Source organism: Enhydra lutris, unplaced genomic scaffold, assembly GCF_002288905.1.
Source record: "Enhydra lutris kenyoni isolate GAN:26980312 unplaced genomic scaffold, ASM228890v2 scaffoldscaffold22, whole genome shotgun sequence".
Lineage (NCBI taxonomy): Eukaryota > Metazoa > Chordata > Mammalia > Carnivora > Mustelidae > Enhydra > Enhydra lutris.
This window is the reverse complement of record NW_019154106.1, coordinates 4,637,651-4,665,102: the sequence shown is the minus strand read 5'-3', so window position 1 is coordinate 4,665,102 and position 27,452 is coordinate 4,637,651. Positions and strand designations below refer to the sequence as shown.

The window sequence follows — 27,452 nt, the reverse complement described above, 5'->3', positions numbered from 1 at the left end:
GCCCAGCGGGCCCTCGCACGATAGCAGTCCCAGCCACTGCCGGCTTCGAGGTGGCTGGGGCCAGCGGGACCCGTGGAGGTCTCTGGTTTATTTCACAGAGGGGAAACTGAGGCCCAGAGCAGCAGGGAGGAAGGGGGGATGCTTCTCTCAGTGCAGCATCTGGGGGTGGGGGGCCTCCAAGGGGCAAGGGTCTCTGTCCCTGAATTTCCAGAGGGGGATACGGAGCCGCAGAGAAGCTGAAAGACTCACTGAGCGTCCTGTAAGCAGGGAGGGTAGAGCTGGGCTCCTTCCCTTGCCCCGTGTTGCTGACTCTGAGGGCCCTGGACCCCGGCGAGCTCAAAAGGGGCTCCTTGCCCACCTGCCTCACCAGGCACCTGCTCTTTTTGACCTGGCAGGAGCCTGGAGGCCCTGGGCATGGGGGCTGCGGGGGGCCAGGGTTGAGCCTCCCTGTGTGCCAGTCTTCTGTGCTGCAGACCAGGTGCTCGTCCCCTGGTGCATCAGAGCTGTGTTCACCACACCCAAAGCGCTGCCTGTCGCACGCCGTTAGGGACGGAGAGACTGCAGGATGGCGGACCAGAGAGAAGGGCCCAGTTGTAGCCGAAGGGCGAGTAAAACGCACATGGTTCTGGAACGGGGGCTCCTTCTGTAGAGCTGCTGAAGAAGAAGGGAGGTGGACCCTTTGGAGGCAGGAAAGCCGAGTTTGGATCCTGACCCTGTAGTGCCTGCTGGGCTCCGATTCTTGTCCTCTGTCCCTTTTGAGTAAGAGGACAATGTGTCCTGACAAACCCACATTCATCCTGGCTTCTCTGGTCACCCTGGTGTCCTGTCCAGCTTAATTAGTGTTTGTCTCTGACAAGAGTGTCTCCCTGGAGTTCTAGTACAAGGTCACCCCATCTGTGCTCCCAGTCTGGGCCTATAAACGGATGTGTTTGCCCTTACCCTGCAGGTTAGCGCTGTGGGAGTTCAGGAGGCAGGAGGCAGCCCGGTGACGGCACCTGGGGGGACGGTGGGGTCGTAGGCAGCTCTCAGGGTGTTGCCCTTCTCCCGCTTCCTGGAGGGATGTCACCAATGTGGCTTTATCCAGGATGGAGAGGGCCACACCGAGGGGACGGTGGTGGTTGTGTCCCCCTGCCCTGCCATGAGGGTGGACGCAACTGAGCACGCCCTGGCCTCCCTGTGTCTTCCAGCTACATCTACTGGACTGAGTGGGGGGGGAAACCCAGGATTGTGCGGGCCTTCATGGACGGGACCAACTGCATGACGCTGGTGGACAAGGTGGGTCGGGCCAACGACCTCACCATCGACTACGCTGACCAGCGTCTCTACTGGACCGACCTGGACACCAACATGATCGAGTCGTCCGACATGCTGGGTGAGGGCCAGGTGGGGTCCTGCTGGGCGGGGGCATCCCTGGGCTGGGGGGCCGACTCCCTCTCCACCCCCACTGCACCATTCCTTCTGGCCTGTGAGCTGTGAAGCCCCCCCGGAGATGTGGACCCAGCCCCGGCTGCTCCTCCGGCTTTGTCTTCTTCTGGGGCTTGTCCCTTTCCTCCCTGGTGCCATTGCTGTAGGCATGTCTGCAGAGGCCCGAGGGACAGCGGTTTCCTGCACACCTACTAAGAACCAAGGCCCAGGGAAGCTTTGTGCCAGGACTCTAACATGGTGTAGGTTTTCACTGATGGGGAAACTGAGGCCCAGGGAGGTGCCAGGATTTCCCTGAGGTCGCAGAGTGCTGCCCAGATTCCATCGCCATCAGACCCGGGGCACCTACTCTGTGCAGGCCTTACTCTCGGATTCACTAATAGGTCATAGACCCCACATCCTGGGATCAGGTGAAAAAAAAAAAAATACCTCATTCCAGGTACCCCACCAGTGGGGGCAGGACATGCAAATCTAGGCTGTACCGCCGGAGGGAGCCGTTATGTTAGCTCTCTTACGTAACCAAGTGATAAGGTGGCCCCATGTGGTGGAGAGAATTTGATTTTCTGATCGCTGCTGCCCCCTGTGATGGGCGTGGTTGTACCCATTTTACGGGTAAGGAAACAGAGGCATGGGCCAGCTGGATGGCTTGTCCCAGGTACTGTGTGAGCAGAGCCAGAGCTGGAACCCCAGTGTCCTGGTTTCTGCTCAGGGCAGGCCGTACCCGCCCTGCACACTGCCTGTCCGGGTTTCTGAGTCCGCTGGCGAGGTTGGAATGTGTCTTTGAGTGAGCCACGCCAGCCCCCCGCAGTGATTTACGAGAGGCCGATGCCTGAGGAGGAAGCCATCCCTGAATGGCGGTGGTTGCGGGAAGTAATGATGCTCACCGACGGCCCCAGAGGGAAGACGCACTGGGGGGAAATCAGCGCCAGAAACTTCCACGGCCCTGCTGCGTGCAGGTGGCCACGTGCCGTGGGCCTGGCTGTCACCCTGCCCTAGCACGCTCTCCGTTTAATGCCGTAGACATTGACACACCGGGGGCCTCCCTCTGACGGTGCGGCCTCAGCCACGTTCCTTAACCCTCCTGGGCACTCGGTTCCCCAACACGGACGGCACCGCTTCACGCAGCTGCCGTGGGGAGACCTGGGTGAAAGCACGTCTCACCGAGGGTGGCTGGCGGGAGCGCGGGGTCCAGGGGCGCGTGTGCGAGCCTGTGTTTCATGGAAGCACTCGGAGCGTCTGTATGTAATAACGGGTTTGTTTTTGATGGCAAAATAATCAACATAGGGCATTTCTGAAAATACAGAAATACAGGGAAAGAAAGTAATTATTCATGATTTTCACCATCCCATGATAATCAATATTGTTGTGTCAGCATGTTTTTTTCCTAGTCTCAAAAATTTTCATTTCTTTTTTTTTTTTTTAAGGTTTTAAATAATCTCTACCCCCAGTAGGGGACTCAAACTTATGACCTTCAAGAGTTGCATGCTCCAAGGACAAAGTTAGCGGGCCCCCCCTTTAATTAACTTTTTTAAAAAGTTTTTAAAAAGATTTATTGATTTATTTGAGATCGAGAGAATGCTCATGCTCGAGCTTGGGGAAGGGCAGAGGGAGGAGGAGATTCTCAAGCAGACATCCTGCTGAGCCGGAGCATGACACGGGGCTCAATCCCAGGACTCCAGGATCATGACCTGAGCTGAACCCTAACCCTAACCCCAGGTGCCCCGTCCGCTCTACTAGTGATGGGCACCCAGGTTGTCTCCCAGTTGCGGCTCTGCGCACGTTGTAGTCTGTGTCATTGGAGTGACAGCACGTGCGTTTCCGCTGCGGTGGGGGGGGATGTGCCTGGACCCAGGGTAGGTGGCCTCTGGCTGCTGTCGTCCCTGCTTCTTTCCAAAGTGGGGGAACGTGGGTTCCCGGGCAGCCTTAAACCGGTCGACCCTGCGTGGAGGCCCGGCCGTGCGTCACTGATGCCGCAGGCGTGTGTCCACGCAGGTCAGGAGCGCGTTGTGATCGCGGACGACCTTCCGCACCCCTTCGGCCTGACGCAGTACAGCGATTACATCTACTGGACCGACTGGAACCTGCACAGCATCGAGAGGGCCGACAAGACCAGCGGCCGGAACCGCACCCTCATCCAGGGCCACCTGGACTTCGTGATGGACATCCTGGTGTTCCACTCCTCCCGCCAGGATGGCCTCAACGATTGCATGCACAACAACGGGCAGTGTGGGCAGCTGTGCCTCGCCGTCCCCGGCGGCCACCGCTGTGGCTGTGCCTCACACTATACCCTGGACCCCAGCAGCCGCAACTGCAGCCGTGAGTGCCTCACTGTGCCCCTGTACCCCCACCCTATGGTAGGTCAGGTTGGCTCTGGGGGTGGAGGCGCAAAGGAGCCTCTTCTCTGGAGGTACCTTGGTGTCCATGGATGGTTGAGTGGGCTGTGCACTGCATAAGCCGCGTGGTATCTGGAGGCCTAGGCCTGGTTCTGTGAGGGAGTACTCTCCCCATTGACTGGATTTTATATCCAGTGATCCCTCTATGGGCTGTCGCAGCTGAGGGCTTGGCCCGTGCATTTGTGTCTTGATGAGGCAACAGGTCCTCAACTCAGCTGGGGCCTCCCTACTCTTGCGCTCCCTTTGGTCCCGCAGTCCCTGTCCCCTGGGGGCCATCACCTTGAAGAGTCAAAGAAAGCTGCAGGTAACCCACTGGTGGGGACGCCTGTGACTTGAGTGTCTGCCCTTGGGGCTGGCAGACCTGGGGCCATGATTTAGTTTCAAATCACCCAACTGTAATACTCAGACAGTGGCTTGAACTGTCGGCCTCTTACACATTCTCGGCTGTGCCATCCCTGCACATAGGCTGTTTGGCTCACTGACACGCCCATAAAGTGTCCCTTCCCATGTCAAGGTCACTGCATACAGTTTCAGTGGTTCCCATGAGTGCATGTAGGCACGAGACAAATGATAGAGCTGTCCAAGCATTAAGTGCATTTATGGGGGGGGTGTTTGATATTTACTATCGTTACCCTTTTTCTGTCTTGAGTCTTGATAATTTAAAAATGCTGTTCATTTCAAAATAGCTCATGCATTTAGGAAATACTGCAACAGCAGAGACACACATAACATGGAAAGTAGAATTTGCCATAGTCCGTCCCCCACCCCCGGAAGCCACTTTATGTCCTTCCAGCGCTCTCCCTGCGGCTTCTAGTAGGTGCATATGCAAACCTGCCTCTCGCGAGGGAGCGGAGCGCCGTCCCTCCCTGCCGACCCCGTCTTCGGCTCCAGACACTGACACGCAGCCTTCTCGTCTGTTCGCCCCGTTCTAGCGCCCACCACCTTCTTGCTGTTCAGCCAGAAATGTGCCATCAGCCGCATGGTCCCCGACGACCAGCACAGCCCAGACCTCATCCTGCCCCTGCACGGGCTGAGGAATGTCAAGGCCATCGACTATGACCCCCTGGACAAGTTCATCTACTGGGTGGACGGACGCCAGAACATCAAGCGAGCCAAGGACGACGGGACCCAGGCAGGTGTACCTGTGGGGGACACGGGGGTCACTTCTGCAAGGAGCTCCCCGGGACCGTTTCCAGGCTGCCGCCCCGTTTTGGTTAGCAGAGGGGTGCCAAGAGAGCATGGCTTGCGTCAACAACCATCTGCGCTCTAATTATGTCATCCGGGGTATATCCTGAGCAGCGAGAAACCCTCTGATGATGATTATATGTAGAAATGGGATTTTTTTTTTTCTTCCCATAGGGATTTTGTGCCAGGCTGGTTGGTATTGGTTATTCTGGATTTATTCTTAGTTCATAGGACTCGTAGAGTCTGTTTTGCTGTAATGCAACGCGTGTGTTCCCAAACGTCACGACGCTGTGCAGAATCACACAGCAAAGCCACAGGGCTGTGGGAGAAGGGCGAGGTGCACGGCCCTCAAAACTCTTGCCAGGGACACGTGAGGATAGGGACCTCATAAGTACAGGTGCTCCTTTCTGCCTATGTTAAATGATTCAAGACACAACTCCTAATGACCTTGAAGACACCTGAAGTTGGCTGGAGACGTGGACCCACGGGAGGTGGCCCCTCGGAGATGGGGCGGGAAGTTGTACCCCCAGTGTGCCCAGGCGTGGCTCGCAGCCCGCGGGGGGCGGAGGGCGCTGCTGGCGTGTGCTTGTGCATGTGCACGCGGCTCGCCCGGGGCTGCAGCTGTCCTCGAGGTCACCCAGCGTTTGCTCACAGACAAAATCATGCTTTGACAAACGCGAACTCTGTGCGAGGCTCAGACGGGCCCCGGTGAATCGCTAGAGCAGAGCCCACACGCGTTTTCAAAAGTACTTCTCGTAGTGGAACCAGCGGCTCTCGTATTAGCTGTCGGGGGCCTGTTCCCTGACGGACAGTCGCCCGGCGGCTTCGGGGCCCACGCGGGGTTTCCGTGTGCCCGGTGGCGCTGGCCTTCTGCTGGGGTGGCGCTCACCGACACGTCCGGCTCTTCCTGCCGGCGTCCAGGAGCTGCCGGACCCAGCGCTCCCCGTCTCTGCGGCGCGGTCAGGGCCGGACCTCCTGTCCTCACGGTGAAGTCTTGGTGCTGTTACAAGGCGACGCAGAGAAATGCTGCTGGTGGAAACTTCCAGACGATATCTGTGTCTGTGAAGGTCCCTTGGCTGTTCACCCTGACCTGGGTCCCAGCGCTGTGTGTCCGGGCTGGGCCTCGCTCTGGACAGAGTGCCCCGTGGCCAGCACGGCACTGACGAGCCGTCCCCTGCGTTCTGTGTCCCTGGTTGGTGATAAAAGTCGCAGCTGAGCCCGGGCAGCCGTGGTGTCATCTCTGCGGTGGGCGGAGCCTGGCAGAATGGTGGGAACGTGTTCCTTTCATTCCTCCCGTGCAGGGGACAGCCACGTGCCGTCCTTTGCGGGACAGGAAGTGTGAATTGATGGCCCGTGGCTTCCCTGCAGAGGGAGGTACTGGGCGCAGATTGCCTTAACGTCGCATCAGGCGGTGTTCTCGCCTGGTGTCTGAGAAAACAACGAGGGGCTTTGAAGGAAAAGTCCTTTAGGGACACCTTCTGGGTTTCTGCTTGCTTTGGGAAACGTCGGTTTCCCTCCCTGGAGTCTTGCCGGCTTCACCCTTTGGTGGCTCTGATTCTCTGTCAAGGGCGCCCTTTGCCCCCAAGGATGATGTTTTATTTTATTTGCTTATTTATTTTTAAAGATTTTTATTTATTTGAGAGAGAGAGTGTGTGAGAGCACAAGCAGGGGGAGGCGCAGAGGGAGAGAGAGAAGGAGGCTCCCCACTGGGCGGTGAGCCCAATAGGACACGGGGGCTCGGGGCTCGATCCCAGGACCCTGAGAGCATGACCTGAGTGAGCTGAAGGCAGACACGTAACGGACCGAGGTACCCAGGTGTGCCCCCCACACCCCAAGGATGATGTTTTAAATCATCTACTTGACTGACCTCTCATTCCAGTAAAATATTTTTATTGTACTGGGGTGCATGTAACACGGGGCGCCTGGGGGGCACAGTAGGTTGAGCGTCTGCCTTCAGCTCAGGTCATGACCCCAGGGTCCTGGGATCGAGTCCTGCATCAGGCGCTCTGCTTGGCGAGGAGGCTGCTTCTCCCTCTGCCTGCTGCTCCCCCTGCTTGTGTGCGAGCACTGTCTTCTCTCTCTGGCAAACAAATAAAATTTTTAAAAAATCTTTAATAACATCAAATTTACCATTTTATTTTATTTTTTAAAGATTTCATTTATTTATTTGACAGAGAAAGAGCACAAGTAGGCAGAGCAGCAGGCAGAGAGAGAGGGGGAAGCAGGCTCCCTGCTGAGCACAGAGCCCGATTTGGGGCTCGATCCCAGGACCCTGGGATCATGACCTGACCTGAAAGCGGAGGCTCCACGCACTGAGAGCCACCCAGGTGCCCCACATTTACCATTTTAACCATTTTCAAGTATGCAGCTCAGCCTTACGAAGGACACTCCCATTGTCATGCCACTATCACCACTGACCGTCTCCAGAACTCTGTCACCTTCCCAAACTGAGAGTCTGTCTCCACTAAACACTCGCTCCGCCACCCCCTCCGCCAGCCCTTGGCAACCTCCCTTCTACTTCCTGTCTCTGTGAATTTGATTTTTCCAAGTACGTCATGCAGGCTGGATCCCGCAGTAATCGTCTCTTTGTGTCTGGCCTCTTCCACGCACCGTGATGTCCTCAGGGTTCATCTGCATCATAGCAGGGGTCGGAATGCCCTTCCTCTTAAGGCGGAGGATGCCCCACGGTGCAGACGACCACAGCTGCTCGGTCCGTCCACCGACAGACGCTGGGTCTTCGGGCTGTCGTGACTGCCCTGCTGTGGACATTGCCACATGTCTAGGACATGCCCTGGACATAGGCTAGGACATAGTCCTGGACATGCCCTGCTGTCCAGGACTGGCGAGAGGGAGAGGTGTTGATTGTGGTGCCCGATAGGGTTCTGTTAAGGCATTTCGCATTTGGGTCAGTATCGTTACTGACCCTGACGCTGGAGCTCGGGTTTTCTAACTGGCTGGTCGTTACCGCCCGGCGGCCAGAGGATAGGTGTGGCTGCCCCACGCGTTTCGCAGCTGGTTGTTCCCATAACTGGTGCCCGAAAGGCTGGTTTTAGACCCGGCCTTGCAGATCCACCCTCCCTGGGGAACCTGATTCCTACTAGGGCCGACTGGAATCGTGCTGCACTCCGAGCCTGGCAGGTGCTCTGGGCTCTGGTTTTGTCCAGAGTCTATGGGTTTGAGGAAAGGAATGTTGGAGCTCCAGTTGGAGCTGAGGCTTGGCTCTCAGAGCCCCCAACTCTTGGGGATGTGGATGTTGGTACCTGTGGAGACACAGTCCTTTAAAGTGGTGCTTTGCACTCAGATGTGTCACACACTTCTAGCTGCCCAGTGTTTCTGGACCAGGGGCTGCTGTGTGGGGGGGAGGGTGGTGTTCCTTTCTAGCTGGGTTCCAGAGGCTGGGTGTGCTGAAGGGGCTTCCTTTCGGCCGCAGGCCCCTTCTTGCACCAGGAAACTTCGTTTTGACTGCTAGCAGGAGATGGACAAAGTTTACAATGACCTCTTAGCCGAGCATCGTGCTAATGATGCCCTCTCAGAGGAAGTGACTTTTCATCCAAACCGTTGGTGGTAGCTCTGGGAAGCCCACTTGGCACCAGGTCATATCACCTGAGAACCTGAACATGGTCTTTCTGGGTAACCCAGGGGGCGCAGATCCCCCAGGGAGTCAGGCTTCTGGCCGTAAGGGAGAGGAGGGTGACGTTGGGCTCTCCCCTCCTCCCGCAGCATTTCGTGAAACGGCGTTCTCTGCCGGTAGCTCCGAAAGCCAGGTCTCGACCCTGAGATGCAGTGGATGGCAGAGTCAGGCAGAGCTCCGCAGAGAGCCTCCCGGGGCAGAGACGCAGGGTGGCCACACTGCTGGGCTCCCCTTAGGGAAGAGGGCTGCGAAGGGCAGACTTCTGTTCTATGCACCTGTCGTCCTGGCGCCCTAAATTTAAAAAAAATAACAAGGTTGGAAGGGCTCCTTCCTAAAGCACGAGTCCAAGACACTAAGCAAAGAGAGAGCAGATGTTTCGAGGAGGCAGCTGTGAGCCTGGGCTCATTGTGGAGCCACCAGGCGGCCCTTCTGTGGGGCAGGAACAGGACGCGGAGGGCCTGGGAGCTGATGGCCCACTGCAAATTTGCGGGTGGGTGGGCTGGTGACCCGAGCTACCGGCCGAGAGCCTGGCCACGAGCTGCTGCTTGCTCAGTTTGCTGCTCAAGTCGGCGTGCGGTGCACGCTGACCTGACAAGAGGGGGCCCCAGACCCGGTTGGAGTCCCACCTTGCAGTCTGCACGCAGGCTCCGAGGCCTCCACCCTCCAGCGATGTCCATAGCCAAGGCTCGTCTCTTCCTTGTTACAGCCCTTCGTTTTGACCTCCCCGAGCCCGAGCCAGAACCCGGACAGGCAGCCCCACGACCTCAGCATTGACGTCTACAGCCGGTTGCTCTTCTGGACGTGTGAGGCCACCAACACCATCAACGTCCACCGGATGAATGGAGACGCCATGGGTGTGGTGCTCCGTGGGGACCGCGACAAGCCGCGGGCCATCGTCGTCAACGCCGAGCGGGGGTGCGAGGCCAAGGGGCGGGCGGGCATAGCAGTGCGGGGTTTTGCATCCCAGCGGGGAGACATGGAGAGGATAGAAGTTTTGGTTCCTAGGTTTTACCCTGTCCCCCTCAAATCTGAACCCAAAACAAAAATCCCTTCCAGAGCATCCCAGCTGAGGGCTGTTCATTCACTTGCATATGCTCCATCATGGGGAGGTCACTATCTCAACTCCGCAGAGCTTCTTCCTTCCATGAAGAGGCAGGCAGACTCGGGAGGGTCCCAATGGGAATAACCAGGGGGAGGGGGACACTGAAAGCCGTGCCACATAAAGCTCAGGAATAAAGCTAGGCATGCGAAGGTCTGCGGGCGGGCGGCGGGCACACGACTGCCACCTTCAGGTACCTACAGGGCTGCCACCAGGCGGGGCTCAGACTTGTGGAAGGACCGCTTGATGGGGCTCAGGCCTGGGGACGACCAGTGTGAACACTGCCCGGTGGGCCAGGCAGACCCAAAGTCGAAACCTGACCCCATCACTTGCTATCCATGGGACCCCAGGCAGGGGACGTCAGCTCAGGGCCTCCGTGTCTCCATCCGGGAATCCGAGGATGGTGGTGATGTCAGCCCCTGCAGCACACGAGGGCTCGGGGGGCACACGCCTAGTTATTTTGGGGGGCTCTCTAGCAACCTAATGGGTCTCCCTTGAGGCTGGCCTCCATAGAGGCAGGGACTTCTCAGCCAGAGCGCGTGCTAGTCCTCGAGGCTGTCACAGCAAGTGACTATCAGCAGGGGGTTACAGGAACAGATGCTGGTCCTTTCACCGTGCCAGGGGCCAGAAGTCTGAAGTCAGCTGGGCTGTCCCCCTCGGGAGGCTCCGCGGGGACCCTTCTTTGTCTCTCTTCCAGCTTCGGGGTTGGGGGGGCGGCTCCAGGTGTCGACCAGGTGGCCTCACCTTGATTCTTAGTGGCATCTACAAAGACTCACTTTCCAATTAAGGTCACGTTTTGAGCTCTGGGTAAGATAGGACTTCTCGGGGGACACCATTCAGCCCCGCACAGCCTCGGGGGCCAGCCCTGCCGGGTCCGGGGCTGGCCTGTGTGGTGCTTTGCATGCTCGATCCTGGCCGTGGAGGTGGCGGGCCACAACCCCCGTCCCTCACCGGCCCCCCACCCCCACAGGTACCTGTACTTCACCAACATGCAGGACCGCGCAGCCAAGATCGAGCGAGCGGCCTTGGACGGCACCGAGCGTGAGGTCCTGTTCACCACGGGCCTCATCCGGCCCGTGGCCCTCGTGGTGGACAACAGGCTGGGCAAGCTCTTCTGGGTGGACGCGGACCTGAAGCGCATCGAAAGCTGTGACCTGTCAGGTATGTGCCCGGGGGCCACCTGGGGCTTGGGTCCCTCAGCAAGCCATAGGTCTGACCTTCCCCGGGACAGCCCGCCCGCCCCCCCTCGTCATCCGTCATGGGGGTACCAGCCGCCGCGCTCGTCAGGGCTCCATTTCGGGTGGGCCTTGTGCTGGGGCTTGGTGTCTGCCACAGACGGTCTCGGCCGAGTGTTCCAGACATAGGTCCCAAATGATCCCCACCTGCTAAGGCAGAAGAGGAGTCTCAGAGAGGGTGGGTGGCCTGCCCAGGGTCCCCCAGCGCAGGCGGGGCCAGAAGTCAGACCCCTCCGCTTCTATCACTGCACTTACAGCCGCCCCGAGGCGCTTTTCTTCTGAGCGAGGCTGCTTCCAGGGAAGTTGCACTAGCTCCCGGCCCCGGGCCAGAGCATCGAATCTCCCCGGGGTCCCTGGCAGCCCTCTGTTCCGAGCTGCACCTGGACTGAGCTCTGGGGGTCGGCCACCCCTCGGGGGGCCCTTGTCCCACTCACAGGGGCCAACCGCCTGACCCTGGAGGACGCGAACATCGTGCAGCCGGCGGGCCTGGCCGTGCTGGGCAGACACCTCTACTGGATCGACAGGCAGCAGCAGATGATCGAGCGTGTGGAGAAGACCACCGGCGACAAGCGGACGCGGGTCCAGGGCCGCGTCGCCCACCTGACCGGCATCCACGCCGTGGAAGAGATCAGCCTGGAGGAGTTCTGTACGTGTTGGGGGGCGGGGGTGGGTGTTGTGGGCAGGAGCCCGCCGGGAGGGTGGGCATCGGTGCATCGGTGCCGAGCTCTGAACCGACCCCTCGGAGTGAGTAGGAGACTGGCCGGGGTGAGGGGCTGCGGGACGGGCCGTTGGCCAGGGCCACTCTTGGGCCCTCCCTCCGCCGCCCCTCCGTCCGAGGCTGACCCCCTCCTCTACTATCAGCTGGACAACCTGCTCTGCTTTTCGGGGGTCCTGTGGTGAGAGTCACCCACCTTTGAACTAGTGCCCCCTTTGAAGAACTCCCACTCAACTGATCAGTAGCCTTACTGCCATCTGTGAAGCCCCTTTTCTGTGTATGGTGACCAGACCACAGGCATGACGTCTCGTTACCGCCACCATGCAGGCGAGCAGGCCGGGAGGCGGAATTTAGGATTCGACCTGCCACAGTCTGGGCTGTGCCCAAAGGCTGGGAGGGAGGGACCCCTACCCTTGGGACCTCTTGTTCCCCCACCCCCTCCGTATATGGCTAGAGATGGCTATAGGAGCTTGTGTGTATGTGTCTGTCTGTCTGCCCAGTCTGTATTCAGTAACTAGACCTCGGCTGCCGGCTGGATGCTTGCTGCTGGGACAGAGCGCTGAGTAGGGCCGTCACTGTCCCTGTCCTGTCCAGCTGCCTTTAAGCTGCCCATCTTCTGGGCCCTGGGGGCCGCCCCACCTCCCCCATGGCCCCTCATCCTCCCGCTGGCTCACGTCTCCCTGGAGTCCCCGTCTGTGATTGCCTTTCCTGTCCTGCTCTGAGGGACTCCTGCTAATTCCTTGGCTCCCTCTTGACTCAGGTGTCCTGCTCTTAGTGGATAAGCTTCTCTCTTGAGCTGGGGACGTCACCTCTGATGAACTGAACGGTGGCTTCTGTGTTGACTGCTGGGTGGCTGGTTTCTGGCCTGGTGGGTTCTTGTCCGGGTCCGGGATAAGTGAAGTTGCCGGCCGGGTAAGCGGCTTCCAGATCACTTGGGTGCCTGATGGATGGGGGTCCAAGTGCCCGAGTTTCCCTTCTCAGCCAAGCCACGGACTCCTGGGCATCACAGCCTTGAGAACTGCTGGCCCGTGGTCAGCATGGTGAACTTCGAGCCCACGAATGTCCAGTCCTGCGGGTGTTGGCATGAAGCCCAGCACGCCGACCAGCACCTGAGGGGATGGGAGCGCCAGGAAATGTTTAACAAACAGGGCTGAGGCTGGAAACTGGGGCATCCCTGTGAGTGCAAACGTGCAATGTCTGGGGTGACACGAGAAGCTCCTCGTTTGGGGGAGAGTGGGAGATCCTTGAGTGAGCTCTCCCGTGTTGATTTGGGATGTGGGGCACCCAACCTACTTACTCTGGAAATTCTGCAGCTCAGCTCTGAACCACAGGTGGCGCTCTCCGGCCCCTGGGCCCCATCTGGGATTTTGTAAATAAAGTTTTATTGGCACACGGCCACACCCGTTGTTTTCTGTGCCACACACAGCCCCCTTTGTGTGACAGCTGGCAGACTTGTGACAGACGATGTGGCCTGTCAAGCCAAAAGGATTTACTTTCTTGTTTATAGAAAAAGTTTGCTGTCCCCTGCTCTAAACCGTGACTTCTGTCGCTTTACACACTTAATCCCAGAGGCTGAGGTAGGGCACTGGTTTTTCTGTGAGGCTGCGGGTCATGCTTTCTCTCACTTCCTCTCACCGGAGGGAGGGCAGCCACCCTCCCAGGCTTCTTCCTGTCAGTCAAGTGTTGGTTAAGTCGGTTCATTGAGCTGAAACCTGCGAGTTCCCTGGGGATTCGCTGTCCTGCCCTTTATCCCCGCTTGGGTCAGCTTCCTGGGGCTGCCGTACCAAACCGCCCCCAGGTGACCCAATGCAATGGCAGCGTGTTTTCCTACAAGCTGGAGGCCAGATGTCCGAGGGCAAGGGGGCAGTGGGGACTGCACCCCTTCTGGGGGCTGTGGGTGGGGACGGCTCTTTGCCCCTTCTGGTCTGTGGTGGTGGCCGGTGTTCCTCGTGTCCCCGGGGCTCCAGTCTCCGCCTCTCTCATCGCACAGACTTTGCCCCTGTGTCTGCATCTCCGCCTCCCCTGGAATCTCTTACAGGGATACCTGTCGTTGGATTTATGGCCCCCCAAAAAATCCAGGATGATCTCCCTGGATCCTTAACTTGATTACATCTGTGAAGACCCTTTCCCCCAATAAAGTCCCATTCACAGATTCTAGGCATTAGGACGTGGGTGTGTGGGGGCCTCTGCCCAATCCGCTACACCGTGAGAGACTGGCAGTGTAGACCGGTGGTTGTGAACGTGGCGGGAGTGGGTTAAACGGGCCAGGGTAGGATGTGAGCGCTTTTGGCTTCCACTTCCCTGTCTGTGAGATGCGTGGCAGAGGAAGTGGACTCTGTAAGCTGGCTGCCCTGGGAACTAAGTGGGGCGATGTGTAGCCCTCGCCCACGGGAGCACCCACTCTTGTGAGTTCTGGCCTCGCCCTGGTTTCCAGCACCCTCCAGGCTGCAATCCTGAGGTGAGAGCCAGAGCCCAACCCGCTCCCTCTTTGTGTCTCCACAGCGGCTCACCCATGTGCCCGGGACAATGGTGGCTGCTCCCACATCTGCATCGCCAAGGGTGACGGGACCCCACGGTGCTCCTGCCCAGTCCACCTCGTGCTCCTGCAGAACCTGCTGACCTGTGGGGGTAGGTGTGACTTCAGCGGTTACTCCTGGGACACTGGGTTCCCCGCCTGCCAGGTCCCTGCTTCACAGCCTTTTAAAATCACAGTCACTGTGTCATCCAGCCTCCAGAGCCAATGTCCAATGTCCCTCCTCTTCCAATGTATGCATTTGGGGCTGCGAATTTCCCTCGCAGTACTGCTTTCTCTGCATCCTACGATTTTGATAAGTTCTATTTTCTTCCCTTAGTTTAAGTTGTTTTAGAAGTTCTCCTAAGATCATCTCTTTGGCTCCTGAGTTATTTAGAAGTGTGTTGTTTTAATATCGAAATAATTGGGGGATTTCCTAGCTCTCTCTCTGTGACTTGTTTCTAGTTTAAAGATCTATTTAGTTTTACTTGAGAGAGAGAGAGAGTGGGAGTCGGGGGAGACAGAGGGGAGAGAGAGAATCTCAAGCAGACTCCCTCCTGAGCACAGAGCCTGATGTGGGGCTGGATCCCAGGACTCTGAGATCGTGACCTGAGCCAAAAGCATGAGTTGGATGCTTAACCAGCTGAGCCACCCAGGAGCCCCAGATTTCTCCTTTAATTCCGCTGTGGTCGGAGAACATACTTTGTCTGACTGCTATCTGTCTAGCTTTGTGCAGGTGTATATGACGATGTGGTCTTTCTTGGTGAGTGTTCCGTGTCCGCTTGAGAAGGACGAGTCCTCTGCTCGTGTCGGGGGAGGTATTCTGTAGAAGTCAGTTAGATCCAGTGGATGGGTGGTGGTGTTCAGGCCACCTGTGACCTCTGCTTGCCTGTTTCTCTTTGTAATTTTGTCTGCTCTCCGTCCTTCCACCCTGGACCCTCTTTTCCCCCTAAAGCTGAGTGGGGAGTGGTCAAGAATGTAAGTAAGCTTGGGGTCAGGCACACCTGGCTCAGATCCCGGCTCTACCACTTTCCAGCTGAGCCGTCCTGGGCTGATCACCTGCCCTCTCTGAGCCCTCGCTTTCTCTTCCGTGGAAAAGAGAGGTCGAGACCACCTGCCTCGGAGTTGTGGTGGTGTTACGTAACGAGCACTTTGCATGGTCCCCGGCATGTGGCCCACAGGAATGCCAGCTTGCTATTGGTGGTGGGACGCTGGGCAGTCCCAGTAAAAAGTGACCGTTGTTATCCTTCCTGCGATGAAGCCCACATCCCAGGGCTTCCTCTCTCCTGCCCCCAGAACTCAGGCTGGTTTTAATTCTGTCCCTTTTCTGCTTATCCTCGCCCCTTAGGGCTCCCACACTGTGTCCTACACACAGAAGATGCCCGTTCTCAGCTCGCCTTGCCCCTGGAGCTCAGGGGGTAGGACCACAGGGCCTGTCCTTCTGGAACTTTCTCCTGCCTTGCCTTACACTGTGAACCTCAGAGATCTTTGCCTAGAGCAGAGGGGACATTTTGTGGCTGTCCCTGTTGGGGGCCACCTTGACCCTCCTGAGCTTCTTTACGGCTTTTTTCCAAGTTCCAGCCTCAGGGCTCACATGGTTTTGTGGCCTGAGTGGCTCTGACCCCCGCAGATGTCCAGGCTGCTCTGGGAAAGAAGGGACTGCCCAGAGTGCCCTTGGAGCCCAACCCTGGGCCTCTACCTGAACGAGGTGCCCCCTCGGCCCCTCTCCCAGCCCTCAGTTTGGCCCTTCAGACTTGTGGATGCCTGGCTACTTCTCTGGGGGGAGCACAGAAGGATAAGAGCTTGGAGGGGTTCTCGGGGGTGACAAGGGCTCTTGTGCCTCCCGAGGTGGCAGGAGCCAGACGGCAGAAGGGGCAGCCAGCCACGTGCTTCAGCTTTCTCAGGTGCTGCCACTAAAGCTGGTTGAGCCCTTCCTGAGCCAGAGGCAGCCACACACACCCACGCTCGCCTTGCCGTCCTGTGAGGAGCGGGGGACGCAGCGTGGCTGCTTCTGTTTTGGGATGAGGGAACGGAGCCTCTGGGAGGTTGGGGCGTTCATCTGGTTGTACAGATTTGCCGAAGGGCGCCGAGGTTCAACCCCAGACCTGTCCTACTCCCACCCGGTCCCATTCTGCTCCCCAGCTGAGTCCTGGCCGGCACCGGCCTGTACTGAGGAAGGTGGATGTGAGGAATGGAGCAACTCGCCATGGTCACCTGGGAGGAGGTGGCCCCAGGTCTCCTGTCTCCTGCTCACCCAGTCCCCCACCATCGGGGGACTCCCTCCACTCGGAGCCTTCCTCCTCCCCCTTGCACCCTCCTACCATGGCATCCTCGCTGTCCTGCCTCTCCTTAGCCTGCTCCCCAACCCCCAGCTGTATCCGGGGGTGTGCTGACCACCCGCAGAGTCCCAGCCCACGGCTCCAGCTGCTCCAGACCTGTGACAGGTGCAGGTCCCGAGCACCTGCTTTCTGACCTCCCATCTCCCGGGGGTGTGTGTGTTGTGTGTGTGTATATGTGTGCATGCCACGGACGCTCGGGTGTGGCCAGGCGGGCATGCATACAGACTCTACACGAGACGGACAGCCCAGCTGGGGACCCCAGGCAGGCAAAGGTAGGGCCCCAGTTGGGGCTCTGGTGGGCATCCCCAGAGACCTGTCCCAGTGCCTGATGTGCGTGTGAGGAGATGGAGAGCCGCAGGAAGGGGGGTCTGCCCTGGCTTCTCAGTGGTCAGAGTGGAGTTTCTAGCTAAGAGCATTTTCTGCTCACCTTGGTGTTCACCTCCTGCTTAAAGCTCAGGTTTCCATTCAGCACCCTTTCCCTACAGTTACAAAAAGCAACAAAGGAGATTCGTGTCTCCCTTCAGCAAACGTTTATGACCCCCACCTTCATCTTACACTGGGTCTAAAGGCGGGACTGTGACCCGTCACACTGCCCTGGAGACGGGGGCGGTACAGCACCCTGATCGAGTTGAACCATCTCCCGCTTGGAAGCCCAGCAGCGCCTGGCCCCGGGGGGCGGTGGGTGATGGTGTTCGCCGTGTTCCCCGCAGAGCCTCCCACCTGCTCCCCCGACCAGTTCGCCTGTGCCACCGGGGAGATTGACTGCATCCCGGGGGCCTGGCGCTGCGACGGCTTCCCCGAGTGTGACGACCAGAGCGACGAGGAGGGCTGCCCGGTGTGCTCAGCCGCCCAGTTCCCCTGTGCGCGGGGCCAGTGCGTGGACCTGCGCCTGCGATGCGACGGCGAGGCCGACTGCCAGGACCGCTCGGACGAGGCCGACTGCGATGGTGAGGCCGGAGGGCTCCCTGCTGACCCCGCCCCTCCCGGTCCCATCCCACCTGCCCGACCCCGCCTCTGGTCCCGCCCCTGCCTCTGGTGCCGCCCCTCCAGGCCCCGCCCCCGCCTCTGCTAGACCCTCCCAGAAGCTGCTCCCACCTCTGCCCACCCCCTCCCTTGCCGGCCCTGGCCCCTTCCCCACCTCCCCCGACCCCTGGGCCTGCTCCATCCCGGCTGCCCTCTCCCTAGATGCCAGCCACTGGCCCTGCCCTCCTGGAGCTCGGGCTCAGTCCGGCCACGTAAGAGCAGGTTTGCCATAGAACCTTTGCCAGGGTCAAATTGCCAGACGCTCCTCGGTTTAGGAGAGGAAAAGGTTACTTTTAGGCCCACTGAGGAAAACATTGTCATCCACCCCGCCCCGTCCGGTCAGGCGATTTGGCTTGAAGACAGACTGAAAGAGCCTTCCCTCACTGGGTCGAGTTTCGCCAGAACCCAAGGCAGATCCAGGAGTCAGCGGGACTTCCGTGGTGCGCGCTCTGATTAATCCCGGCCCCCGCAGGCCTTGCTGCGGGGGGGTGTACGGAGTAACGCTGGCGCCTGGCTGGTTTTAGCACCCCACTGAGCCCAAGGGACAAAAAGGTTTCCTTAGTCACCCCCAGTCCACTCAGACCAGCAGAATCTTCCATATCCCGGCTGTGTGCCTCCTCTGAGTTTTCCTTTTATAAACGATGCGCTGGGTAGTTTACTGCCGCATACCGTCAGCACCATGGCCCCACGACTGAGCTTGGGGGGGGCTGCGCTGTCTCCCCCACAGCTGGCGGGTGTGTTCTTAGATAACTCACGGGCTCCTTGGTCACCGTCCACTGTCCCCTGCATGGTGAGCCCCCATCTTGTGGGAGATGAGGGCCTGGGGGTGGGGTGCCGCTTCCTCAGCTCCTTCTATAGAAAGCTGCAGACAGGGAGTCTTGCCGCCTTAGGGACCCTTTGAGAATTTGAGGGCGGCGGCAGACCAGGGGTTGGCAGACTGCAGCCCCAGCGCCAGATCCCGACTGCCACCTGAGCGAGTGCCACATCCCCAAATGCCCCACATCCCGACTGCCACCTGCCAGGTTCCTGTTTACACGTTGTTATTTACATACGTTTACATACATATGCATGTACATTTACATACGGATCTTGCCCTGAAACAGCAGAGTTCCGTCCTTAGGACAGAGACCTGCAGCCCTCAAAGCTCGAACACCTATTACCTGGCGCCTTACAGGAGAGTTTGCGGAGTCCCACTGTACACCCTCGCCCTAGCACAGGTGTTGTGGTGACAGTCTCAGAGGATGGCAGGAGCCCGGACTAGGAACCATGCCCTGCTTCTTCCCCCGTGAATGTCGATTCTGGTGCAAAGTTCAGCCCTGACAGTGAGCCCTATTCGGGCTCTGGGCTTTCCCGTGTCTTTCGGAAGCCTCTTCCCAGCTTTGTTGCCAGCAGATTGTCCCACCCGCTGCAAGGACAGGGTCAGCTCATCTCTGGTTCCCAATGGGGGGCCCTCAGGGCAGGGCAGGTGGGGAGATTAAATAGCAGACTCTGGGGGTGGACAATGGCTGAGGGCCCCCCCCCTCCCCGGCAGTGCCTTCCTTGGAGAGTGATGGCTCCTTCCCGGTCCGCGTTCTGGAGCACGGAGGGAGAGACAGCAGGCAGTACGCAGGCTTCTTCCTCCTGGTCCAGCAGGCTGTGAGCTGCCTTGGCCCTCCTGCTGAGCTCTGCTCCACCTTCCTGCTCCTCTGCCCTGGGAACTCTGCTGGGAAAGCACCTGTCCCCTCCCCCACCCATTCTAGGTCATTCTTCCTGTTGGCTCTTGCCTCCCCATCATGCAGGCAAGCCCTGGGGCGGAGGGTGTTAGTCCTGGCCCTGTCTGGGCCTGACCCGTGGTAGGAGCCTGATAAATACCTCCCAGGGGTCACTGAGGTCTCTTCCCTGCCAGCCCTACCCCAGCATCACACAGGCCTCGGAACCGGGGGTCATCGTGGGGAGGGTAGAGACCGGGTTTGCTGTGACCGCTCCCTGACCCCATCCTAGAAAGGGTCCTGTTGGTCTGCTCTGCATCTGGAACCCAGACCTTCTTGCTGGGTCTTTGTGGCGGGGAGCACTGGCTGTTGGCTCTCCACTTAGTCCACCTGGCCGCATCACTGCCCGTGTCCCCTCTGAACGCGCCACTCCCCCTTGCAGCCATCTGCCTGCCCAACCAGTTCCGCTGCGCCAGCGGCCAGTGCGTCCTGATCAAGCAGCAGTGCGACTCCTTCCCCGACTGCCTCGACGGCTCCGACGAGCTCATGTGCGGTGAGCCAGCTTCCCGTGGAGGGGTTGCCCGCATGAGTGTGGGGTCTTAGAGGGAGGAAGTAGGCTGGGGGCCGAACCAAGAGGCTAGAAGGTTGGGAGTGCTGGGCCTTGGAGGCAGGAGGTGGGGGGGGAGGCTGGCAGGGAAGCCTTCCGGGAAGGAGAGGCAGTGGTGAGGCTGAGCTGGGGGGGTCGGCCCTGGGGTGTTTCTGGCTGCGACAGTGACAGGTCCCCTGTGGGGTAGATGCGGGGGGGGGGGGGCTGCAGCTGACTGTGCCTGCGGGGGTGTGCTTCTGCCCTCTAGGACCTCACACCGGGGCATCTACTGGGCAGTGAGACTGCTCTGATGGGGTCGGGGTGGTCCTTTACCCGTCAGCCTGTTCTCCGGGTGAGGAGGTGCCCGTCCACATGCACACACGTGCTCTGTGCCTCTTGAGTGACGCGGCCTGTATAGTCAGAGACGGGGCCCGCAGGATGTGAGGCCAGGGCAGTCAGGGAAGTCTTCCTGGAGGTGGTGGCTCTCGAAAGGCTGTCTTCGTTTCAGACAGGAAGGGAGCTAGAGCCCCAGACAGGAAGTGGGAATGCACATGTGTTTGGGGACGATGGGCTCTCCATTTACTGTCGAGGTACCTGGGCTGAGAGAGGTCTTGTGAGCGGGGAAGGGGGAGGGGGCCCTGAACAGTTTTGTACCTTCATACGAAGCCAGCGAGGCACCTTGGTTACCATCTCAAGCAAGTGAGTAACCTGGGGCCAGAGGACAGAGATGGGTGCCACCCGGGGTCTGAGCCCCCACCCCTTTGCTGGGCCGGTGCCAGTCTGAGGGTGACTCTGGTGTCAGGGGTGACATTTATCTGTAGTCTGGTGCTGCCACCCGAGCCAGCACGTTCCTCCTTCCCCCTGGGTTTTGGCAGGCAGGAGGGGACATAGTGGAATGCCCTTGAACTCCTTGGGCCAGCCTGATGGGAAACCCAGCGTCCTTTTGTCAAAGTTGAGTTTCGAGCCCTGGGGCTCCCTCCTCATCCCCCAAGGCTTTGATGGCAGAGCCAGCCTGAGGAGTCCTCCCACCTGGCCCTCGCACTGGTGGGGCCCCCAGAAGGACTCCTGGGCTCCTTGCAGCCCTGAGCGGGCTCCGGCTTTTCAGGTTGGTTTGGTGGAACCCCCATGCCCAGGCTCTGTCACATGGCGCCCTTCATGCTGCCCTCATGTTGGGCCTCTGTGCGAGGCAGGCGCGTGGGGCACAGGGCAGGCCTCCCAGCCTGGGTACGCCGTCAGTCCGGCCAGCCCCTGCACGTGGGTGACGTCCCCTGCTAGACAGGCTCGCAGCCCCGGGAGCTGCCTACCTACCCCACACCTGAATCTGGCTCCAGTACCCGGCTCCAGGGGCCTCCAGGCCCAGCTGTCTGGGGGCCGTGACTCCCAGACCCCTGTGACTCAGAGAGCCCCGAGACCCGGGGCTGAATCCGAGGCTGCCATTGGGGAGTCGCTGTGAGGGGTTGTTGGGAAGTAGGTAAAGCTCAGCCAGCCAGGAGGGGACGGGGGAGGGGGGCGGTGATGATGAGGGGGAAGAGGGCGGGCGAGGAGGAGGGCGCTCCGGGCAGATGGGGTGGGGGGGCAGTGTGTCAGCGGTACTGAGGTTAGCCTGGCGCCCCAGCACCCCGGCATCTCCCTCTCCCCTCCCCCACCACCCACGGGTGCTGGGCCAGAACAGCCCCCACAGGGGAGCCTGTGCCTTCGCACAACGCCACCATCTCTCCCTGTCCGTTCTCCGACAGAGATCACCAAGCCGCCGTCCGACGACAGCCCGGCCCACAGCAGCGCCATCGGGCCAGTCATCGGTATCATCCTGTCCCTGTTTGTCATGGGCGGGGTCTACTTCGTGTGCCAGCGAGTGCTGTGTCAGCGCTACGCCGGAGCCAGTGGGCCCTTCCCACATGAGTACGTCAGTGGGACCCCCCACGTTCCCCTCAATTTCATAGCCCCTGGCAGCTCCCAGCATGGTCCCTTCACAGGTAAGATGTTGGCACTGTGTGCAAGGCCCTGGGCAGAGGTGGGGCGAGTGGCCAGAGCAGAGGTGGGGCGAGTGGCTGAGACTTACACCGGGGGTGTGAGCAGAGGGGCCGTCGGGGGCAGGGACAGGACAGGGCTCACCCACCTGATCCTGGGTCATAGAGGGCAGCAGGAGCCAAGGAGCATGTGCTGTGTCTTGGGTGGGGCCTGGCCCTGACCCACCTTGTCCCCCTCCCCGCTGGCAGGCATCTCATGTGGCAAGTCCATGATGAGCTCCGTGAGCCTGATGGGGGGCCGTGGTGGAGTGCCCCTCTATGACCGGAACCACGTCACCGGGGCCTCGTCCAGCAGCTCGTCCAGCACCAAGGCCACTCTGTACCCACCGGTGAGTGGGGGTGGGAGCAGGCCTGCCTGTCCGGGGACCCTCCACCATCTGTGGCTGGCCGGAGGATACTTGGTGTGACCTCAGGATTCCTAGAACTATTAGCTGTCCTAGCAGCACAGAGAAGGGCGGGAGCGTTTGCTTTCTTCCCTGCACGCATCTTACCGTTTTTCTCTCGGAACGTTTTCTGCTTAGGAGGGGTACCCTCATTCACTGTGGCTCACCTGGAAACCCTTCCCCTCCCCAGAGAGCAAGGGCAGAGTCTCCCCCATAACCCCACCTCCTAGCATTGCTGTTGGACATTTCAGTGTCCTTGTGACCAGCTTTGCTCCTCATAGGCCTGCCCCGTCTATGACCACCTCTTGTAGGGCCAGTCTGGACAGGGTGCTCCCAACGGTGCCTATGTGACCTTCTCCTTAGCGTCCCTGCTGAGACCACCCTATTTTCCCTCTCAAGGCCCTGCTGGGTCCCAGAAAACAGCTGGATTGTTTTCCAAAGGCCTGGCACTCACAGGTGACTTTTATGACGGAAACGGTCCGTGGAGGCCTCATGGGCTGAGGGCCGGGTCCTTGCCAAGCCACACGCTACAGAGAAATGACTGTACAGAGGGCAGAACACTGAAGGTTCCTACCAGGGGACCTCTCCCGAGGCTGGCTGGGTGGGGAGCTTGGGGGGCTCTTCTGAGAGCACCGCCCTAGGGACCTGGGTGAGCTCCACGCATGAGCTCAGTCTGTGTAGACAATCATCAGGGTCTGGCGTTACCCTATTCTACACTTTTTAATCCTTAAAAACCCAACTTCCTGAAACAGAATGCTCTTCTGAGCTGCACACTGTCTCTGAGCTTTCTCTGGGTGGGGCTCCAGGGAGCCCCACCCGCCAGGGCTAGGTGTTTCTGCCTTCCTGGCGTCTCACGTCCGTCCGGGCTCTCTGCTCCTGATCCCATCTGACACCGGCAGCCTCGGGAGGAACGGCGGCGGCAAGGGCCACTCTCTGGGCTTTGCCTGCTGGGAACTGGTCTCCTGGAGGCTGTCGGCCTGGGCTGTGTCTAGGGGCAGCTTGTGGCTCTTTGCTGCAAGCCTGGAGTTTAGAACACTCCCCACCACCCTTCTGGTCCTCTCTGCCGCTGCCATCCCCTGACTCTCATGTGCGCCACGGGACCCTCTAGAAATACCAGCTCACCCGGGACCACCCCCTGTGCCTGCCCATGCAGACCCCAGGAGGTTCAGCGCCCTGGCTTCCCTGTCCCCTGGCTCCGCTGGGAGCTGGGGCGGGGCGGGGGATTCTTATTCGCAGCAAGAGATGATACTATTACCAGCCCAGCTGTTTTTTTAAGCGGCTTTGTTGAGCTACAACTTGCATTCTATACAGTTCACCCACTTAAGGGGTGGAATTTGGCGGTGGTTAGTATAGTCACAGGTGTGTGCGACCGTCGCCACCATTCCAGAACATTTCCGTCTTGCCAGAAAGAAACCCCTGTGAAGCCAGCTGTTTTCAAATTAACTGCATTCTTTCACATCAGTGATAGAGGCTCGTGGTACAAAATTCAAAAGGTACAACAGAATGCACAGCAGAAAGAGGGTCGATCACCCCCTCACCCCGAGCAAGAACCCCCGCCCCCCAGAGCCACATCCTGTGGCGAGTGTCTCGAATGTCCTCCCGGGTCATCTGTACACAGCAAGTACGCTGGTGGCTGGTCTTTGTTTTCCCAGCCGAGAGAGTAACTACTTTTACTTTGTATTTTGAGATCATCGTCAACTCACACAGGTTGTCACGAACATAGAGCTCACGTACGCTTCGCCCAGATCCCCCCAAAAGCGGCATCTCGCATCACCAGCGTCTTGGTCCTCCTGGGCCGCTCTGACGAAGTTAGTCACAGATGGGGTGGGGCTTAGACAGCTGTTTTTCACAGTTTGGGAGGCTGCGAAGTCCAAGATCAAGGTGCTGACAGATTTGGGGTCTTGTGGGGGCCCCATTCCTGGTTCACAGAAGGCGGCCTCATCCTCCTGACGGGACACAACGGGGTCTGTTATCCGGGCCCACCTCCTGATGCCATCACATTGGGGGTTAGGATTCAGCACAGGCCTCTGGGGGGGACACAAGTATTCACTCTAGAGCAGTGGTACAACATAAGTGGTAGGGCACTGATAGGATTTTTTTTTTAAAGATTTTATTTATTTATTTATTTGACAGACAGAGATCACAAGTAGGCAAAGAGTCAGGCAGAGAGAGAGAGGGAAGCAGGCTCCCCACTGAGCAGAGAGCCCGATGCGGGGCTCGATCCCAGGACCCTGGGGTCATGACCCGATCCGAAAGCAGAGGCTTTAACCCACTGAGCCACCCAGGCGCTCCTGATAGGATGTTTTTGGCTCTGTTCAGATTTTGCCAGTTTCACAAATGCACTTTTTTTTGTTTTTAAGACTCTTCCTTGGGACGCCCAGGTGGCTCAGCCGGTTGGGTGGCTGCCTTCGGTTCAGGTCATGATCCTAAGGTCCTGGGATCCAGCCCCATGTTGGGCTTCTAGCTCAGTGGGGGGCCTGCTTCTTCCTCTGCCCGCTGCTCCCCCTGCTTGTGTGCTCTCTCTAATTTAAGAAAAAAAAAATGCTGTTTCTTAAGGGCAGTTTAGGTTCATAGCAAAATGGAGAGGAAGGTGCAGAAGTTTCCCACATGCCTCCTGCTCCCCATGTGGACAGCTTCCCTCGTTGTCACCATCCTGCACCAGAGTGATATACTAACGGACAAACCCGCGTGGACACATCAGAATCACACCAAGGCCACCGCCAGCAGGACAGCTCACTCTTGGTTGGGCGCGTTCTGTGGGCTCGGACTAGCGTGCGGGGACACGGGTGTGCCATTCCAGGATCACAGAGTAGGTTCGTACGTGTACTCTGGAACCCACACGACATCATCTGAAGGCAAGGATAGCCACTAAGGGCTGGCTTCATCGAGCTGGTCTGCGCTCCCTGCGAACCACCGCGCTCTGTCAACCCGACCAGAAGGGGGCGCTCTCCTGAGCCCACGTCGCAGAGGGCCGCCCCCTGGAACTTGGGAAGAGCCCCCGGGGACAGTGCTGGGGGAGGCAGCACCCACCCCCCGCCCCCGCAGAGGAAGGGATGTGGGCAGAATCCCAAAGCTCACCTCGGAGCACGAGGGGAGGGGAAACCAGATACAGTCAGATTTATGGGCAGAAGAGGAAGCAGGACCCCAAGGGCACAGGGTGCCGGGGGGCGGATCTAGGAGGCCCTTTCTGCTGGGCTTCCCTGCCGGGTTCCTGTTCCCCCTTCTGAATGACACCCCCTCAGTATCGTGCACTCCCAACTCTGGGGACAAATCCCGAGGAATCCCCAGGCTGGCTCTTTGGGCCAGAGAGGACCGTCCCCAGGATAAGGAGTGGGGGGGCTCTTGCTACTCCCCAAAGGGCATTTCTTTTTTTTTTTTTTTTTTTTTTTTCTTTCCTGGTCAAAGAGTGAGATAGAGCACAAGCCGGGGGAGCGTCAGGCAGATGGAGAATTAGGCTCTCCGCCGAGCAAGAAGCCTGACGTGGGACTCGATCCCAGATCCCTGGGATCATGATCCGAGGCAAAGGCAGACACTTAACCGACTGAGCCACGCAGGCGTCCCACAAAGGGCACTTCTTATGGGTTACTCACCACGTGTCACCAGGGGCCATGCCGCAGCTGGGAAGTGGTTGATCAGGGCCCATACCCATCTGCCTGTCGGGAAAGGCTGTGCCCTTTCTGCTGCCCTCCAGTCCCTCCGGACACATGGTGACAGCCATGTTCCCATTCAGCTGTGGGAGCCCCAGAAGCCGGGTCCGGCTGTGACCCCATAAAAGCCTGCATGCTCAGAAGGGCCGTGTGGTGGGTGGGGTGTTACCGGTGGCGGCTGCTGGGGAAGACACAGACGGGGTGTGTCACCAGGGGCCTCAAGTCCCTCTGTCCCTCTGTGGGGCCGGCCATGGGCTGCCAGGCTCTGGAGGGTGCATCGTGTTCATCATCGCAGTTTGGGGCAATACATCCCAAGAAAGGGGCACCTTTCCCTGATTTGTGTGGTGGGGCCGTGTGGGGCCAGGGCCCGTCCCTCAGCAGGGCGACCCCTGTACCAGATCAGGGTTCCAGCCAGAACTCGGAGCCACCTCTGCATTAGGAATAAGGAAGTTCTTGTAGGACTTCGTCTTCGCACCATGTGGAGAGAGGTGGGGAGTCAGAGTCCAAAAGGGGAGTGGGAGAAGTCCCAGAGGAGCCTCGTGAGGCGCCCGCTGGCACCAGAGGACACCCCAGGGCCTGCGGGGACATCTGTGGCTGGGTGTGGGCTTGGGGTCATGGGGTCTACAGGCGGTATTTGGGCCACAGGCACTGCTGTGACAGCCTTCAGGGCTGAGGGGACAGCTGTTGATTCCTGTGCAGACCCGCTGGGGGGCGGGGGGCAACACCAGAAGGCCGTAACCCTTGCCTGGCTCTTCTCAGATCCTGAACCCTCCGCCATCCCCCGCCACGGACCCATCCTTGTACAACGTGGACATGTTCTACTCTTCAAACATTCCCACCACTGCGAGACCCTACAGGTACGAGGTCCCTGCCACCACCCTGCACCCACTGGCCGGCTGGGCCTCCCGACAAGCCTATGATACAGGAGGGGCCTTGTCCCCATTTCCTGGGTGAGAAAACCTGGCAGAGAGGTCCAGGGTGCTGGTGGGCTCTCCTGGGCCCTCAGACCATACCTGGCTTGCCTCCCCATGGAGTGAACCGGGCCTGCCTGTGGAGTTCCAGAAACCAACCAAATCCCGTGTTTGGACCAGGCTCTGGAATCCAGAAGGAGCTCTGGGGGTGTTCTGTTCAGTGGGGACATGCCCGGACAGGTGAGGCCTTGAATGACACCACCAGGGCTTCCCACCGTGACCTGGCCGGGCCCCCACTGCCCATGGAGGCCAGTACCCAGGGGCGAAGGTTTGCCTGTGTCTGAAGCCAGCTGCAGGACGCAGCGGCAGTGCCACCACCTGCTGCCACTGTCCCCGAAGGATCAGATCCAAGTCACGTAACTGCTGTCTTGGCCCCTGCCACTGCGGGCCCTCAGTGGGACGATCCTCTCTCGCGACCCACTACCTGGAACCCCGCAGGTCTGCTCGTCCCCCAGGTTGTCCAGCTGGGGTTGCATTCCCCACCTCCCTGGGTTGGGGGGACACTTGAGAATGCTGAGAAGAGGGATCTGGGTGTGCTGCTGGCCTGTGTCCAGGGGCCAGGTCAGGGCCTGAGGTGGCCTTCCGCACGGGTGTCC

The 27,452-nt window shown here is 59.4% G+C and overlaps 1 protein-coding gene across 1 annotated transcript in view; it reads left to right on the top strand.

Annotated features, from left to right (window-relative positions):
• LOC111149489 (LDL receptor related protein 5) overlaps nucleotides 1-27,452 on the top strand; it is a 138,888-nt gene that overhangs the window by 109,803 nt on the left and 1,633 nt on the right. Inside the window, exons 14-25 of the mRNA XM_022506587.1 lie at nucleotides 1,188-1,372; nucleotides 3,415-3,738; nucleotides 4,748-4,947; nucleotides 9,338-9,546; nucleotides 10,701-10,891; nucleotides 11,402-11,611; nucleotides 14,183-14,308; nucleotides 17,242-17,478; nucleotides 19,685-19,795; nucleotides 21,565-21,801; nucleotides 22,045-22,184; nucleotides 26,645-26,742. Coding sequence (XP_022362295.1) covers nucleotides 1,188-1,372; nucleotides 3,415-3,738; nucleotides 4,748-4,947; nucleotides 9,338-9,546; nucleotides 10,701-10,891; nucleotides 11,402-11,611; nucleotides 14,183-14,308; nucleotides 17,242-17,478; nucleotides 19,685-19,795; nucleotides 21,565-21,801; nucleotides 22,045-22,184; nucleotides 26,645-26,742 — 2,268 coding nt within the window. The remainder of the gene's footprint in view (nucleotides 1-1,187; nucleotides 1,373-3,414; nucleotides 3,739-4,747; nucleotides 4,948-9,337; nucleotides 9,547-10,700; nucleotides 10,892-11,401; nucleotides 11,612-14,182; nucleotides 14,309-17,241; nucleotides 17,479-19,684; nucleotides 19,796-21,564; nucleotides 21,802-22,044; nucleotides 22,185-26,644; nucleotides 26,743-27,452) is intronic.